Source organism: Pseudochaenichthys georgianus, chromosome 2 (genome assembly GCF_902827115.2).
Source record: "Pseudochaenichthys georgianus chromosome 2, fPseGeo1.2, whole genome shotgun sequence".
NCBI lineage: Eukaryota > Metazoa > Chordata > Actinopteri > Perciformes > Channichthyidae > Pseudochaenichthys > Pseudochaenichthys georgianus.
This window is the reverse complement of record NC_047504.1, coordinates 9,724,107-9,741,057: the sequence shown is the minus strand read 5'-3', so window position 1 is coordinate 9,741,057 and position 16,951 is coordinate 9,724,107. Positions and strand designations below refer to the sequence as shown.

Genomic DNA, 16,951 nt, shown 5'->3' with positions numbered 1-16,951 from the left:
TGTGTATCACGCAGCGGTTGGTGCCTTTCATGGTCTCTAAATGATGCAGCAAGACCGGTGGGAAGCTCCACTATTGACACTAACAGCCGCCCAGCAGAGAGAAGTTTGCAGATGGATCCGTGGGATTTTTCTGTGGGGATGTTTGCACCGTTTTGTGTTTCAGATCCAATTGATGGACCTGTCGGGGAAATACGAGAAATACGATTTTCACGTCGGTTAAGTTAGAAAAGGAAGCGATATATTTGTCGCTGCATTAGTGATATCGACAACACGCCCGGGCCGACCCATCCCCTCCCGGCGCTTTCTCCCACCTCACATTCCTCCAGCAGCCTGCTCAGCACATGTCTGTTTGGCGCACACTGCCTTGCCGTAGTGTGTCGTGTGTCCGTCCCGATGACTTAGTCGTGCTTAAATAGATGTTAAAGGCAGAGAGAATCATACATGTGACTTCTTCTGAGCCAGTATGAGTTATAGTGAGCGAGGCACTCGGTAACACACAGGGAAGTTCCCGAAAGAAAACAGAGTGGGAGTTTTTAAACACATCTATCCATCAGCCTTAACTCTGGATCTGTGTGTAGCGTGTGTGTGTGTGTGTGTGCATACTCGTTAGACTGATCCTGACGCCCTAGCACCCAGACACAACCTAAGGGGAGGATGCTTGGGTGCCTGTCTCTGACACTGGGATGGAAGGAAATGGGAGATAAAGTTAGTTTTCGGACGGCGACCTCACACTCTCAGTTATGATAAGAGCTATCACTCACCCTAAACACGCAGCACAATGAGACGAGCTGTTTGTGTGGTGAATTATGGTTTGACATGGCTCCAAACCGTATACCTCTCGGTTTGCTGTTAAAAAAGTATAGTAGCTTCATATTTTATTTCACAGTTGCTTCATTTTTATCTTATTATTTTTGCCTCTTATGATATGTAAGCCTCTTTTTTATGCTCTGCCCCTTTGCTGTAGTAGCGCTTTAGATTTTCTCGACAAAATACACGTATTATTTCCGATTCTAACTCCCAAGACAAAGCAAAAGATGTCACACTATGTCTGGTTATTAAAGTCATTACTTCCTGGTCCTTTCTGCCGTTGTTCCTTATCACTTCCTCTCACATTTCTTTGCCCTACCTCATGTATGTAAGGAGAAACTCCACATTAATAACCTCTAGACCAGGGGTGTCAAACTCAAGGCCCGGGAGCCAAATCCGGCCCGCGACTTCATTTTATGTGGCCCCGCAAAAGAGCTTGCAAAGAATATAATACGTTTATTATACCGGTTATATGCCACTTTACAGAAGCAGGTTGCCCATAAACTACATGTCCCACAATGCATCTCGTTTGTGACATGCGCACTGAAGAGACCTGGACTTCTGCTTTCAGACGTAGTTAATTACCAAGTTATTATCCTATCCGATAATAATCCAATTCAGAGGCAATAATGTAATATAATACATTATTTTATATTTATATTATATATTTATATCGTTACAACCGGCCCTTTGAGTGCAACCTTTATGCGAATGTGGCCCGTGATGAAATTGAGTTTGACACCCCTGTGCTAGACCTTATGGCTCTGATCTAATGTTTGTTTCTTACATTGACCTGAGCTGCGTGTTATGTTTCCGCAGAAATGACCACGCCGGCCGACACCGCCACACCGACTGTTCCCGCCGACGCTGAGACCACCACCGCCACCACCTTTACTACAGGTGAGGCCAGGCAGCATTAATGGCGTTATTAGAGGAGTGATAGAAAAGATGAAAGCCTTTGAAAGGACATTATGTAAAGAAGAAAGCATTTCTCATAGCTCTGACTCTCTCTCCCTCTCCACCTCCGCAGTCGCCACCTATCCTCCATCAGACAGCATTTGTGACTTCGATCAGGGCCTGTGTGGGTGGACGCACGACCGCAACGCCCCCCTGCTCTGGACCCTGCACAGCCACGGTGGTGAGTGTCAGTCATAGGAAGGTCCTGCGTGATTCACTGTCTGGTTAACGACTCACAACCATGTGATGGACAGCGAGCTGCGTGTAGTCCTGCTGTCGGCTGCTCCGGCAGACGATGGATATCTCTACTTCTTTTTCTGGATCTTTGCGGCAAAGCTTTTATGTAGGCACGGATCATTTCTTTACGGGCGCAGAACATTGCACAAGCAGAAATGCATTTAGTTTATTTTATCAACTTCGCCGAGTGCAGACACTAATTAAATGGAGTCGTTCTCCGTCTGCATCTTCATAGAGTCCTTTTTTCAATTTCATTAAAATAATTCCTTAAATTGAAGCCGGTCTAATTCAGTCGTCGTCTGCCAGCCGCGCTGATCTTCTCCGAGCGGATGAGAATGGATTTATGAAGCGAAGGAGATGCCGCCGCCATCTTCAGCACATACAGCTTCACATGTGACACACACCAGCTCCCTCGCCTCCGAGTGTCACAACATGTGAAGTCTCCCAGGAAGGGGTTGAGACCCGGTAGCTCCAATTAAGTTCAGAGCAGGAGACTGCAAAGCGTTTATTCCCAGCCGTCCGCTGCTGCCCCTCCATCACCCCGGGCACATGCTCCGTCTACTTAGTCACTCCTTGAAGAAATAATTATTCACTTTCCCTTTTTTACACAGCCCCGGATCAAAAGTGCAGCTTTCGGCGTGTTATTAAAAACTACAGAAGAAGTATCCTGCTGGGTTTACGGAGGGTTCTTTTTTATTGCACTATTTATAGTTTTTCATCGGGATTGTTATCCAACTTTGTTTTAAAATGCACGTGTGTCTCGAGCCAAGTCTCCATGAAAGATTCAGCGTTCCTCCAGCTGCAGGGAATCAAACGAGAGGTTCATCGCGGCCTGCTTTTTTTTGTTGTCAAATTGGCGATGTCACCTGTGTCGTGTTCAGCGGCAGACGCTCCTGAAGCGCGAGCGATTCAGGTCAAAGCCATCTTCGACAGCGGGCTTTGAAGCGGCGTCTTTCATCGCGGCCGGATCGGGAAAGGTTGCTCAGATTAGTCAGGTGTGTGGAGTATCATTTCCAAGTCGTTTTTTTTGACACGCCTTTGATTCTCCCGCTGATGTCAAAGGTCAGCCGACGCAGGATCATTACTTCGCTGCTATCAAATCACTGTTTAATCCTTCATAGCGTTCCTTTACTCCGGGAGAGCCAGGCGCCTTGATCCCCTCATCTTCTGACCTAAGCCATGAAACCAGTTATTAGGCAGAGAGGAGGAATTAGCCCCGTGTATTTGTCTTAATACACCCCCACTAGGAAAAACATGCTAAACAGGCTTCATAGATTGAATCCTTGTTGCCTCTCGCTGCCGGAGACCGCTGTGAACTGGATTAATAATGCTCTGTTGTGCCGTGTATGGAGAGACAGGCTCGATTATGAGCTGTCTGGCGAACAAGAGGCACAACAATGGGGGGTGCGCTGCGAGACGCCGCGCTTCAAATGTGAGGACGGAAGAGGCTTCGGTGCTCGCATTAAAACGTGTGATGAAACACCTCGCACCTCATCCATAGGTGTGGTCGTGTACACACGGGGAAACAGTAGCATGTGGAGCAGAGGAGAACACACACACGCCACTCGTTCCAGGGCTGAGAAAGGCCGAGGGACATACTGTCACACACACTGTCTGAAGTGTCACACACAGGCGAGTCTGTGCATATGGCGGGCAGCGGAGAGCTGTCAAGTCCCAGGGAAATGTGTCCCTCCGGATCTGCTGGACACACACTCACAGTCACACACAGCGAAAGGTTATCGACCCAGTCGTTCAATAGCGTATGCACGGCGGCGCTAAACACACACTGGATGCTACGACGAGGTGCTGTAGATAAAATCAGACGCTGTTGTAAAGAAAGCAACATTGGAAATCTGCCGTAGCTCGCCCTGATGTGACGCGGGTGAAGCGGTTCATGATAAAGCAGGTGATTTCATCTGCAGATTGTTGACATTTTCCCACGAGGCCCACTTAAGAAATTCCTCACTAGACGCCTCCTCGAGTCCTTCTCTCACAAACACAACCTGAAACATACCGTAGGCTCGCGATCGCTCACAATGGAATTCATGTCGGCGTCCAATTTGCAAACTAAACATCCTCGGGTGTAAACAAACGGGGCGGCGTGCTTTTTGTTGGACCTTTCCGAAGTGCAAGTCGTTTACCTGGAAGGGAATGAAGAGAAATGGGCCCCGAGGGTCGTTGCTGGAGTTCTGTTGGCGCTCCATGTGACGCTCTCACTGGACCCATTCTTCCCCGTGTTTACATTTGTCACTTCCCTATTGTTAGCGGTGACTGTTGTGCGCGGGTGATCCAGTTCCTGTTAGCAAGCGGTGATTCATTTCTTCTTTTTTCTGTTGGAGATATCTGTAATTGTGTGAAAACATGTGTCTGTCTGTCTGTGTGAGCAAAGGGCGGTGATTTACGATGGCAATTGTGTGTATGAGAAGTGCCCCACAAACCGGTTCCAGCCGCATCCACTTACAGAGCATATCAGAAGTGTTCACATCTTTTCAAACGTCCTGTGTTTCATTGCCTCCAGCTGAAATGGAAAAGCCCATTTAAATCACGCTTATTATTTTGACTTTCATGTGACTGTCGCGAGCAGCGAACTGAAGGTTGAAACAAAGCTCTGCTCATCTCGACAATCTGGTATAAATACTAAAACAGCTTGATTGCACATCGCCGCTGTGAGATTCTCAATGTTTCTTTTATTTTTCACTGAACCCGAAACTTTATCCACTTCGACTTTTCAAAACGTGGAAAGTCTGGATTTAGGAACAGTTCTCAAACCACTTGACAACTCATCTCCGTGTTATTTCCCCTCCAGAGCTCAACAGCTACCTGCACATGGACGCCAGCCTAAAGACGGAGCAGCAGCAGGCCTGGATCGTGAGCCCGGTGCTGGTGGCCGACAGCGGGCCCCTGTGCCTCAGCTTCTCCTACCAGCTGTCGGGGGAGGCCCAGGGCCACCTGAAGGTCCTGCTGCGGGACGCCCACAACGAGGAGACCGTGTTGTGGACCCTGAAAGACGACCAGGGCCCCGTGTGGAGGGAGGGACGCACCATCCTGCCTCGCTCCCCCAAAGACTTCCAGGTACCGTACTTTTCGGACTATAAAGCGCACCTGCATATAAGCCGCAGCAGCTAAATTGTCCGTCTGTCTTGCTCTCGTTCTGTCTCTCGGTTCCACTTTCACTTTGGCGCGCTACCTGTCTCACTCTTTTCCGGCCTCCAGCTTTTCCTGCTGGAGCCCGCCGCTTAAAGGTGGCGGGCGCGGACCGGTCCTAGAGCCCGTAGTGTTAAAGGTGGTTAATTTTACCTGTAAGATCCATAGATGTAGGAGGTTCCCTAGTGGCCGTTAGCTGTACAAACAAAATGGGGGGAAAAGTCGCGGCTTATAGTCCGAAAAGTACGGTAATTAAAAGTTTCTTCTAGTTTTCTGGAATGGATCTGGTATGAAAAACACCACATTAGACTATATTAGAGTGTGCCTGCTTGATAATAGGGATCTGGGTCATACCCTTTGTTGTACGCCTCCCCAGATATGTCTTTAAAGTCTTTGGTTAGAGGGAGATCAGTCTTCTCAGAGCATATGAAAGCATCCGTTTTAATCTCTGTCACCTAAGGCCAGGTTTGGCTTCAAACCCAGCTAAAGTAACCCGTATTGTCTCCACTGGCTGCGTGACTGTTTGGGGAGCGTCGTGCATCTGTCAAAGACATCACAAGCGGTTAGCGCGCTCATAAAGAAGTCAGCTGACGGAGCTCGCAGAGGATGATTGCAAGTGTTGAGTGCAACTTTGAAATCACAGGCACCGTATTAAGTTTTTATCCTCTTTCCCCGTTGCCTTCCTCCTGTCTCCGTCTTCCTCTTCCTCCTCTTGTTTCTCAACTTTGAATGCCTCGTCTTCCTCCCGCGCCAGGTTGTGATGGAGGGTTTCTTCGTGCACGGCACCAGAGGACACATCTGGATAGACAACATCCACATGAGCTCCAGCACGCCCCTGAAAGAGTGTACACGTAAGTCACACACACTCTGACAGACACACACACACTGACGGATACACACACACTCTGACAGACACACATATGGTGACAAACTTTATTTTTCTCCATCTTCTCACTCCGAAAGAATATTTGAAAACCAACACCCCTCACACCTCCTCCACTGTTAACCAGCGGGTCGTTGATCAGCGACACACATGCAGAGATAAACACCCCCCCCCCCTAAACCCATCCCAGTTTCGGAGACAGCCTTTCCTCCGAGAAGCCCACCGAGCACGGAGATGAAAGCAGGAAGGAGTGGGAGGCACATCGTTTATTCCCCCAGAAAGAAAAAGAAAGAAGAATAGTCAAACTAGGCCATAAACGCCCCGTGGGCCCCGGCGATGCTAATCTATGTTTATTAGATTTCTCTTCTTCTCTCTCGCACGCTCATTCCTCCGTCGTATTTGTAAACAGAGCTTTTCCCGAGCCGTCGAGGGGAATTACGAGACAGGCTGTTTCCCGAGCAACTTCCCGGTGCCTGGTGCGAGCCGAGCGCCAGCACAGCCCTTAATCTGGCCCGAGCAGGGGCTTTGGAGAGGGTCTTAAACAGATCAGAGAGCGAGCCGGGGTGCACGGCCAGGACCCTGACGTCATCTCGACTTGAGAGAGTGTGTGTCTGTCGCTGTGAGTGTGTGTCTGTCGCTCCAACACTTCTGCCGTGTGTGTTTCTGCTATCAATCATTTGGCTGTGTCATGAGAGTCTTCAGAGAGTCGATGCAGCTCAGCAGCTTGGAAGGCAAAGATGACAGCTAAGACCCCCCCCCCACCCCCCCACTGCCTCCAAGCTGCTGTGTTTCCTCCTTCCTTCCTTCCTTCCCTCACCTCCTTCGCCACTCCCAGAGCAAGCTGGGATGTTGCTTATCACCCGACGCAGTCGAGTTTTTCACGGTATATTTGGGTTCCCGCCAAGAGGCACAAGTTCCCAAGTCGTTTTCCGTCTTTCTTTTTCTCCCACTCGCCCCCTGACACACACACACACACACACACACACACACACACACACACACACACACACACACACACACACACACACACACACACACACACACACACACAGTAAGACACACACACATCGGTTCTCTGTGTTTGCATTCCAGCCAATCAAAGTAAAGGTTCTGCTCTGTGTATTTGCAGCAAGCCAGACAAAAAAAACCTGCCCGCTCCAGTTTAACTGGCCTCGGCAGATAAACAACTTGAAATGCGTGAACTTTGCGAAGACACACACACACACACACACACACACACACACACACACACACACACACACACACACACACACACACACACACACACACACACACACACACACACACACACACACACACACACACACACACACACACACACACACGTAGCCCATAAAGCCATCTTAGATTTAGATTCTCCACCACTGAAATTGCATTCTGGCAAAGCAGCCGAGTAAATGCCATAACTCATGTGACTTATCTGAGGAATTAACTCAAATTTCCTCAGGACGACTTTGATAGTCTCGTGACATTTGCGTGACATTTGGCTGACTCTTCCCATTCTATTTAAAGTCATCTAACAGTTGTCTCTCTCCCTCCCGTCTCCTCTCTCTTTGTCCTCGCAGAACCCTTCGCGGCGTTTTCTCCTGAAAACCCAGGTGAGTTTGCCTTGAAGTCACTTCCTCTGTGGTCTTGCTTCCTGCCCGTTGGTCTGCACTAGCCTGGGGTTTTGCTGCTTGGTGGCACCGAGTTGTATCGAACACTTAAATGAAAAGCCCAACGCAACAACACAGAGGCTGAGTCGGCCATAGCTGCGCGACTCCAGATGAATCTGCATTCATTATCAAAACGGGTGGTTCATGGCATCGGCATGTATCACCGATCAAATACTAAACCCCTCGCTAAAATCTACATTCAGAAAATGCCAAATGAATAATCTCACTGTGCTGTTGTGCACTAGTTTTACCTTGTCAGTCTCCGTGGAAGCAAAGCGTTAGCCTCAAAGAGCTAACCCTGCGTGCAAGGCAAGCTAAATCAAGCGCACCTCATGGAGTCAGATATTTGAAAAGAGCTACATATTCTCACTGCCTGACGCAGCCTGAAGGGTTTTGAATAACTGTCTGCCTCGTGAAAAATATTTAGAGCATCCTGGGGGACTCTATGAGATTGATGTTAGTGTTTTGGCATCTCATAATGTCTTCCAATAAGATAAGAGCCCGGCGGTTTCAGTGAGAATGTGATGTGTGTGCACTTCTTCAGCTTTTCTACTCCTCTGCCTCACACACACACACACACACACACACACACACACACACACACACACACACACACACACACACACACACACACACACACACACACACACACACACACACACACACACACACACACACACACACACACGGAGTCTCTAACACTTGATAAACATGCACAAACACACACATGCATATCACACGCACACACACACCAGTGTCCCCAGTGGAAAGCAATCAGATAGAGTGACTGAGCAGCGGCAGGCGCGGCGTCTCTCCCCTCTCCCTCACTCGGCTCTGTCTAATGAGTGTGTGCCGTGTGAAGTAGCAGCACCATTTCCCTCTGTAATTATGTGACACGGTCCAAAAGTCAGGATGTATTCAGCTCTGCTTCACCTTTCCTAGTTCAATTTGACATTCTCTCGGTCTTACAGCTCTCTGTCTGAAGGAACACCCGGGCTTCAGGGGATCGTTTTCACATAGCAGGCGAATAAAATCTTCTTGGAAGGTGGTCAGTTACCAAGAATTTGAGAAGAGGGTTCAAGCCAGGGTTCAAGCCAGGGTTAGCAGCGTATAAGATCTGTGGAGATAGTCTCCAAGGAGGCGGGGCTTGTCTTGAGGGGGGAGAGGACTGGCCAGCAGCAGGATGCATGAGAAAGAAGACAATCAGAAACCACGAACAGAACAGGATCATTTATGCACTCAAAACAAATCTGCCAGATAAATAACAAATCCCAGCCCACTATCAGCTCAGAGCTCTGGAACATTGGATCCCACTGATTCTTGCATGAGGTTTATCGGGGGGGCAGTGACTTCCTGTGCCAGTGTGAAACAGGAAGAGGAAGCGTCCTAATTCAATGTGTGTGGTTGCTTATAGAACTAATTATGTTTGGCTTCTGTTTCACACCAAGTCATTCCATTGGAGCTTTTTTTGAAAAATTAATTGCATTGAATTTGACCGGATCAACCATTGGACTGATTTCAACCCAAATCCCTCGATGGTCTTGGTGTGAAAACTCCGACTGCAACCCCAGCTACATGAGAGACATGGATGCATTTTTACTTTTATTTTTGGCCTTGGAGATTTGTTTTAATTTTTGCAACTGGCATGCTTGTGCATGTTCACACGAGGTGCACGCCTGCTGTTCGTATGATGAAGAACAACAGGGATAGAAAATAAAGAATTAAATGTAGAAAAGTGCCACTCCTCTCTTTTCCCGCTGGCCAATCACTCTGTATCTCTCCACCAGGGGGAGGCGTTCCTGTGCCTCCCTTACCCATCCACTGGTATTACATTATGGCCGCGGGGGTCGCCCTCCTTCTCCTGGCGGTGGCCATCTTGGTCAGGGCCCTCTGTTGCTGCCGGCAACACCTGGCCACCAAGAAGAGCCAGCTGTCGGTGGCCTATCACAGCTCCTCGCAGTGCTTCCAGTACTCTAACTGGTCCTCCAGTATGGCCGCCCCAGGGGTGGAGCCAGTCCTGACCGTGAGGCTGGACAGCCGGGACCGACACCGGACCCTCTGCTGAGGGAGGAGCATTAGCTGCGTGTGTGTGGCAGAGCAGGGCGTACGTGTGATGTCAGTGTGATTGACAGAACATCCACTGGACGACCCCCACCCTCATTTAGCTTACAGAGGGTGATGATGACTAAACTGCCATGTGAACATTTGCTAAAGAAACACCTCCCTCTCCGCCTGGATGGATGTAGCTTGGGTTTTTTCTCTGTTCCATTAAGGAGTTTGCTGCTGACATTTCACACTGTGCTGCTCCTGATGCGAGGACTAAAGTCTGAGTAAGTTATTTATCCGAACAGCTTGTCTCGGCCCATTGAGTGCCGTCTGGCTGCTCGTAACGCCAGCGGTCCTCGTGGACTGACCCCAGCCCGGACACACACAGACATGTGTGGGCTGCAAAGAGAAGGGGTCGAGCCGCTCCTGCTGCGAGAGCCAGCCGGAGCTGCCAAACCACAGGGCTGAAACAAGACCCCAGAGACCCTGGAGCTCGGCAGCGCGGAGAGAGAGACGAGGAAACTGTTTGGCTGAGAGGCATTCAACGTGCCGGCTGTGGAAATGATCTGGCAAGCCCCGGAGAAAGAAAGCTCTTGGTATCTCTGTAATAACAACACGAGAAAGCTGTGATATGAGTTGTACCAATAGTGAGGGGGTTGTTAGGAAAAATCCCCCCATTGTGCTTTTTCAACAGAGCATGTTCACATTTAAAAACAAAGGAATGCAAATCCATCATACTTTAAGTGCTGCATCACAAATGGAGATAACCAGCTCTTTGATTGAGCGTCGTGTCTGTTCTTGATAAAGGCGTCAGTCGGTGATGGATGCAGCCGTCTTCAGTGTTTAGTGTTTCATCTTGATTCTCTGGCGTAATAAAGCACGTTGTTCCCACTCCCATTTATGCTACATACCACCCACCCCCATTGTTCCTCCATATGTCTCTGAGCCGCCCAGATGAAACCCATGCTGAGCCCAGCCTTGTTGTGTTTTCAGTGGGGATATATGCTTGTTGTTTTTAGGGTTGTAAATAGACACAGCTGTCTGCCATCACCATTTTGCTCTTGATTTATACTCCTACAAATCCCACAATGCCACTGGACCAGCTGGAAGTAATAAGTGTATCTGTGTATGCCACCCTTCAGAGGCGTTATGAGAACCAGAGCAGAGCTAGTGATGCTTCTTCCTACAGTGCCATAAGACGCCATGAATGGCTTTAACATAATGTAAAACATAGTGAATGCACTTCTTATTCATGTTTAACATAAATCTGGGATCTTAAAACATGCTTTATTGGGACATTTCTAATCATTCTTACCGACACAGACAAGTTGGCCCCTGTTTCTCTCTCATCAGTCGGTACAGAGGTGGCGAGATTTGACACAAGCCCATTTGAACCGCTCAGATTGAATGGAATTGAGGTCTTCACTCTGTGGCTTAACGGCCCGTGCTCTCGGGATCTGTCACACCAGCAGAAATCCATCACCTCCTCGCCCGCAGCTCAGCAGAAAGCACCTCCATTTGTCGCCCACGATCTAGAAGCTGCACTTTTCTCTCGGTGGAGAAAAAGGAGGGTTTTTGGCAGGCTCTCACCACAGGCTTTTAAATCAACTCGGGGGCACCGTACTCTGCCATCTCCACACCGTCACGCTCCAAGCCTCTAATAGTTGTAATTAGTTAATGGACGGATAACATTTATTAAGGCTGCGGTAAGCACTTTTCCCTCCCATCTACCGCACCTCCGTCACCCAATCCCCTGCCAACTTCAGTTGCCCCGGAAACTGTATTAATAACGCCATCGGCCATCTAAAGACCCCCAGATCCAGACGTGTGCCTTGCCAACCAGTTACTCCCACTATGCATGCCTGCCAAGAGCAGCGAGCGCAAACACACACACACACACACACACACACAGTGAGGAGAAAACTCATCTAAAGTACACTCAAGCTATTTGGCTCAAGTGTTGCAGCCGCTGCAAGTTTTTACAACACTTATAATCATCCAATTCAGACACTCTCATACATATCCGTTCACACCCCTCTCACAAGCACTACTTAAATGTGGCCATTCGTTTTTTTTTCTTTAATCATCTTATGCACCACTCTTAAGTTTGACAGTACCCGTGTCGATGAATTTACCGGTGATAATGATGTTGCTTATTCGATGTTTGCATCTTTATCCACACAGAATGAACAGTCTTATACCATCCGTATGCTATGTGATGACTGTGTGTTTGACAGGAATGTATCATAATGATCTTTCTCTATTAATAAAGTCATATTTTTCTATTATTCCCAGACTCGTGTGTGTATATGGACGCTGAGTAGGAACGTGTGAATAACCTGTTGATTGTCATGGTTTTAACTTGGGAACAGCAAAAAGCTTTATAACTTCAATTATATTAAGGTTTCATGCTTCAAGACTTATATTTTTGTGTTTCTTTTTAACAGTTCGAAGACCCAATGACTTCGGAGATGGACGTCTTTTCAGTGGCAGAGACTCTCTCGGTGGAGGTAAGTCACAGCAACCCCTTCGATCAGATTGAGTCACTTCTGAGTGTCATGTCGCTAACTTTTCTCTTCCCTTCCCAGTTTTACATTTCCCAGAGTGGAACACAGCGTCCCCGTCCTCCGACCCTCCGGTGACCCGCGTCTCGGAGAAGGACAACTCGTGGCTGTACACCCTGGACCCCATCCTGGTCACCATCATCGTGATGAGCTCCCTGGGCGTGGTGCTGGGGGCGGTGTGCGCCGGCCTCCTGCTGTACTGCACCTGCTCCTACAGCGGCCTGTCGTCACGCTCCTCCACCACCCTGGAGAACTACAACTTCGAACTGTACGACGGCCTCAAGCACAAGGTCAAGCTGAACCAACAGCGCTGCTGCACCGAGGCGTGAGGAGGCTTCGCGAGAGGGGAGACGGAGCGAGAGATGCTGCCATTCTGTGAAAACCTCTCACTTTATTCTTCATTTCCTCACCTTTAGTTGCTTCCTCAGTGAGGGGTGCAGATGCTCAGACATATGGACAGCAGAAAGCCACTTTTATTTAGCTCAAATGGGAACTTCAAAGCTCAAAAAACGGCACAGACCAGTGTTGGTAGTATTTTTGTGGTGAAATAACCAATGAGAGAAAGACTGCGGTTACCCAGGTGGATCGTTCCACTGCGGGGATGTTACGCCTCAAAAAGTATCTACACATATCAATTACAGAATCCTGTTCCACCAAGCGTGTATAAATGCATCCTAGATTTGTACCAGGTGAAGTTTTGAAGCAGGATACTGTGAGCTACACAGAACACGTCGTGTTGGAAAGGTGGTAGGTTAGGAACGTGCTTAGCAAGCGTCTTTTGATCACATGTGAACACAGTGGCCTAGAACTTAGCTCCTTTGTGTGGCCTGTTGGCTTTTTTTTGTTCCGTCCGTAGACTCTGCTACCTATCAGCCTCAGTTATCCTCCTAGTTCCTGACAGTCTGCGGTATTTTTAGTCCCAGACGTCCATCGCTCCGTTCCTCTCTGTTTAATGTTTTCGTTCTGGCCTACCGCCAGCCTGTGATGGCAGATAAGTAGAAAAAAAGAGGCGTATGTGTGTGTAGAGGTGGGGAGTGGGGGGGGGGGGGCGACTTTTTAACACATTCTTTTAAAGACAGAGAGTTATTGTTAGATTTAGTTGTTACTGGTTCCTGTCAAATAGAAGGTCATGTTTACATTGTGGTTAATGGTAAAAAGGTCAAGGAGCTTTGGTCGGTGCAACCTATGGATTGCTGGCGAGGGACTGAGAACCACTGAAGACGCACAGAGAGACACGGAGACCCCTGCTCTCTCACGGGGGCTTTCTGCGGGGGAATAACACTAACTGCGTGCCCCGGACACACAACACGCCTTAAAAGAAACTGTCCACGGAAATGATGAAAAAGGAAAGTTGAGGCGACACGAAGACAAGAGAAGAGGTATCCATATCTTTCTCGTTCCACGTGGACCTCAAAAGCCATGATTAAAGGACCTATCCCCCCTTACTCACACATACACACAGAGCACACCACCCCCACCTCAAACTACTGGCTAATTGTGGCCTGGGTTTTTTTTTTTTTTTTTTTTTTTTAAATGTCGGCTCTCGCAAAGCAAGGCAGGCATTCTTCGGGACTGTTTTTGAACCAATCAGAAAGGGTCTTGTATTGCACGCGCTCTTGATGGACTCATAAGCCATGAGAAGAAGAGGGTGGGAGAGGAAGTCAGCTCCCACGCACGCACGCACACGCACGCACACGCACACACACACACACACACACACACACACACACACATTGCTACAGATGTATATACAGAACATGAACACACTCATAAAACACTGAGAATCAAAGGGAACAACAGTTGCTGCTTACGGTATATATTTTAGACCATGGAGTACAGAAATGCCCCATGGATTCAATACACACACATTTCATCCCATCTTGCTGTCACCACACACACACGCACACACACGCACACACACACACACACACACACACACACACAACACACACACACACACACACACACACACACACACACACACACACACACACACACACACACACACACACACACACACACACACACACACACACACCCTCTCCTCTGAGGCCCTCTTCTCTGGACCCCACTGACTCTCTTCAAAGTGCCTTGGAGCCTCGGGGGTCCAGCTTGCCTTTGGAGCCGGTATCAGAAACAGAAAGCTGACGCTGACAGCGACCTGTCCCAGCGCCCCCTTCTGCCTGGGAGGACCAAAACACGTAAATAAAATTAAAAAAGGACGGGATCCCCCCTTTCGCACTGCTCGGACTGCTGTTGTTGTTTTGAAGGGGACTTTGTACAGAAATGCTCTTTTTATGATTGTTATTATAATTATTGTTATGATTATTTAATAAAGGATTTATACCATAATGAGAAATAAGCCTTTCTTACTGTGATACATCGTGTACAAGAAGTTTGATGGAGGTTTTCGTAGTCTTATTGACATTCAGGCAAGACTTGTGTTTCCTGTCCAATTACCCACAAACTCCATCTGAGGCTCACTTTTAATTGCAAAAAGAATACACACGGGGAATCACACACACAGACTCTCGCTCTTTTCTTCACACACACACACACACACACACACACACACACACACACACACACACACACATAATGCCTTGTTGTCAGCCTGCTACACTTGGCCTCTAATCTCCACATGATGTCCCATTAGTCTGGACCTCTGGTGGCCCTCATTTAGGAGCTCCAACATCAAAGCTTTGAAGTACCCGACGTCTCAGCCAGCCACACACACACACACACACACACACACACACACACACACACACACACACACACACACACACACACACACACACACACACACACACACACACACACACACACACACACACACACACACACACACACACCACACACACACACACACACACAACACATGCAATTACTCTGCCTCTGCTTTATACAGCTTGCAGAGTTTCCCACACACGGTTCCATTTACCCACATAAGCTTTCCTCACCTAAATGCAAACCCTGTTAGCAAACAGAGATGCAGAATGTGTGATATCTGAGGCTCTCCTGGGTCTCTGACCTGGACGTCTAGTGAGACCGCCAAAGTGGTCCAATTTCTTTTAACAGGGGTCTTACAGCAGTGACTTTGGAGTTTAATGAGTGCCAAAGTTAATGTTGCTTGTATGCACTCCTGAAATCTGTTTTAATGGTAGCTTTTTAATTATAGCAACATGTAACACAACTTTGAGCAGATATGAAGCGGAGCCTGTCACTCAGGTAGGACATTAGGTTCCGTACAGACAGGAGGACACTTGTTGCCGCTGCACAGTGCGATGGCAGTGGCTGTTAGCATGCTCCGGTCCGTGACATAGCGGGCCAATTACCGCCTCTGAAAAACACAGAAAAGCCCCAGTCCGCTGGAGGAGCGCGATGCCATCTGCTCACAGGTCTGATTGATCCCGGCAGAACAGTCACGACCACATCACACGAATGAACGCCGACAGGAAATTACCAAAGGAGCCAGATTGTCATTGTTCCATACCGCCTCTTGTTTTCACAACCAAATTATTCTCAATTGTGTTTCCCTGTGTGAGTGCGTGTGTTATCCAAATGTTGTTTTTCAAGGTTTGTATCAGTCTGCAAACGGTACACTGCGGGGGCCCTTTCCTTTAGCCGTCAGATCAGAGGGTTTATGTGCCTCAGAAGCCGAGGCGGCCTTCAAAGAAAAAGCTCTGGCACCCTGTAAGTCGATAGGCCAGATTGTGGGTGGATGGAGCCTATTTGAGGGTCGCGCCACAGGAAGTGACTTCAACACACAGCTAATTAATGCGGGGATTATGTAATCAAGATGGAAAGGGGGCAAACAGGCAGCACATTAGTCATCGCAGCGAGGGGGGAAACTTTGTTTGGTTTTCTAACTTAATCACTTAATATTTCCTGAATGGTACAACATGTAGGCTTCTCACGGTGTCCTAGCAAAGTGGAGGTGGTGTGTGTCAAGGTATGTTTGTATGTTAACCCTTCTATTCATCTGAGATACTGCCTCTGAAACACAAATACATGGAGGAAATGATTGGGAAGCTCCAAACAGCTGATACAGGACCCCAAACTAGGTCAGCTTTCTTGTCATTGTGAAGCAGCTGAGGAAATCCAAATCTACTGAGGGTGATAAGGGGCAATTTCAGGGCCAAATGTTCTATTTTATGTTTTGATGCTCCTCCCTGCAGACTGAAGCTCACGACTTATGCAGCGAAGTTTAGTTACAAAGCTCCGGATTTGATTTCCCAGCAGAAGCCTCTGATATTTTTTGAGGCCATCATATGGTGTCTGGAGCATTTCCTCTTGACTGAACCTTCATTGTGGACACGCAACGTGACCACTGGTTCTGTGAGGCGGGCCACCTGTTCGCTCCACTTGAGGCTGTGGTTACAGTCACGGTTGCCCAATATAGCACGAGACACTTGTTATCAGGCATTGCAGGAGGCCCCTCGCAGTGGGTCCTAACCATCTGTCCTGGGTGTTTGCTTCAGTTTGAGTGAAGGTGTTGATGTGCTCGATGTGAGGGACCAGTAAAATCACTGCTTATACATTATGATTTTAAGTTACTGCTGAATTAAACTCTATATTATATAAATAATAACCTGTTTTATTTTGGGACTCACCTTTAGATGCCTTACTTCCTG

General features: G+C 48.2%; 1 protein-coding gene across 3 annotated transcripts in view; it reads left to right on the top strand.

Moving 5' to 3' along the window:
- nrp2a (neuropilin 2a) overlaps positions 1–14,660 on the top strand; it is a 54,234-nt gene extending 39,574 nt beyond the window's left edge. The window contains exons 12-18 of one of the 3 annotated variants that reach the window (XM_034100529.2): positions 1,627–1,707; positions 1,838–1,945; positions 4,808–5,073; positions 5,900–5,996; positions 7,615–7,647; positions 12,198–12,260; positions 12,339–14,660. In XM_034100529.2, the coding sequence (XP_033956420.1) occupies positions 1,627–1,707; positions 1,838–1,945; positions 4,808–5,073; positions 5,900–5,996; positions 7,615–7,647; positions 12,198–12,260; positions 12,339–12,643 (953 nt within the window). In that variant the 3' untranslated portion in view covers positions 12,644–14,660. Of the gene's footprint in view, positions 1–1,626; positions 1,708–1,837; positions 1,946–4,807; positions 5,074–5,899; positions 5,997–7,614; positions 7,648–9,491; positions 12,069–12,197; positions 12,261–12,338 lie in introns of those variants that run through there. The other 2 variants (XM_034100538.2, XM_034100548.2) reach the window with 2 other exon arrangements.
- The last annotated feature ends 2,291 nt before the right edge of the window (positions 14,661–16,951 follow it).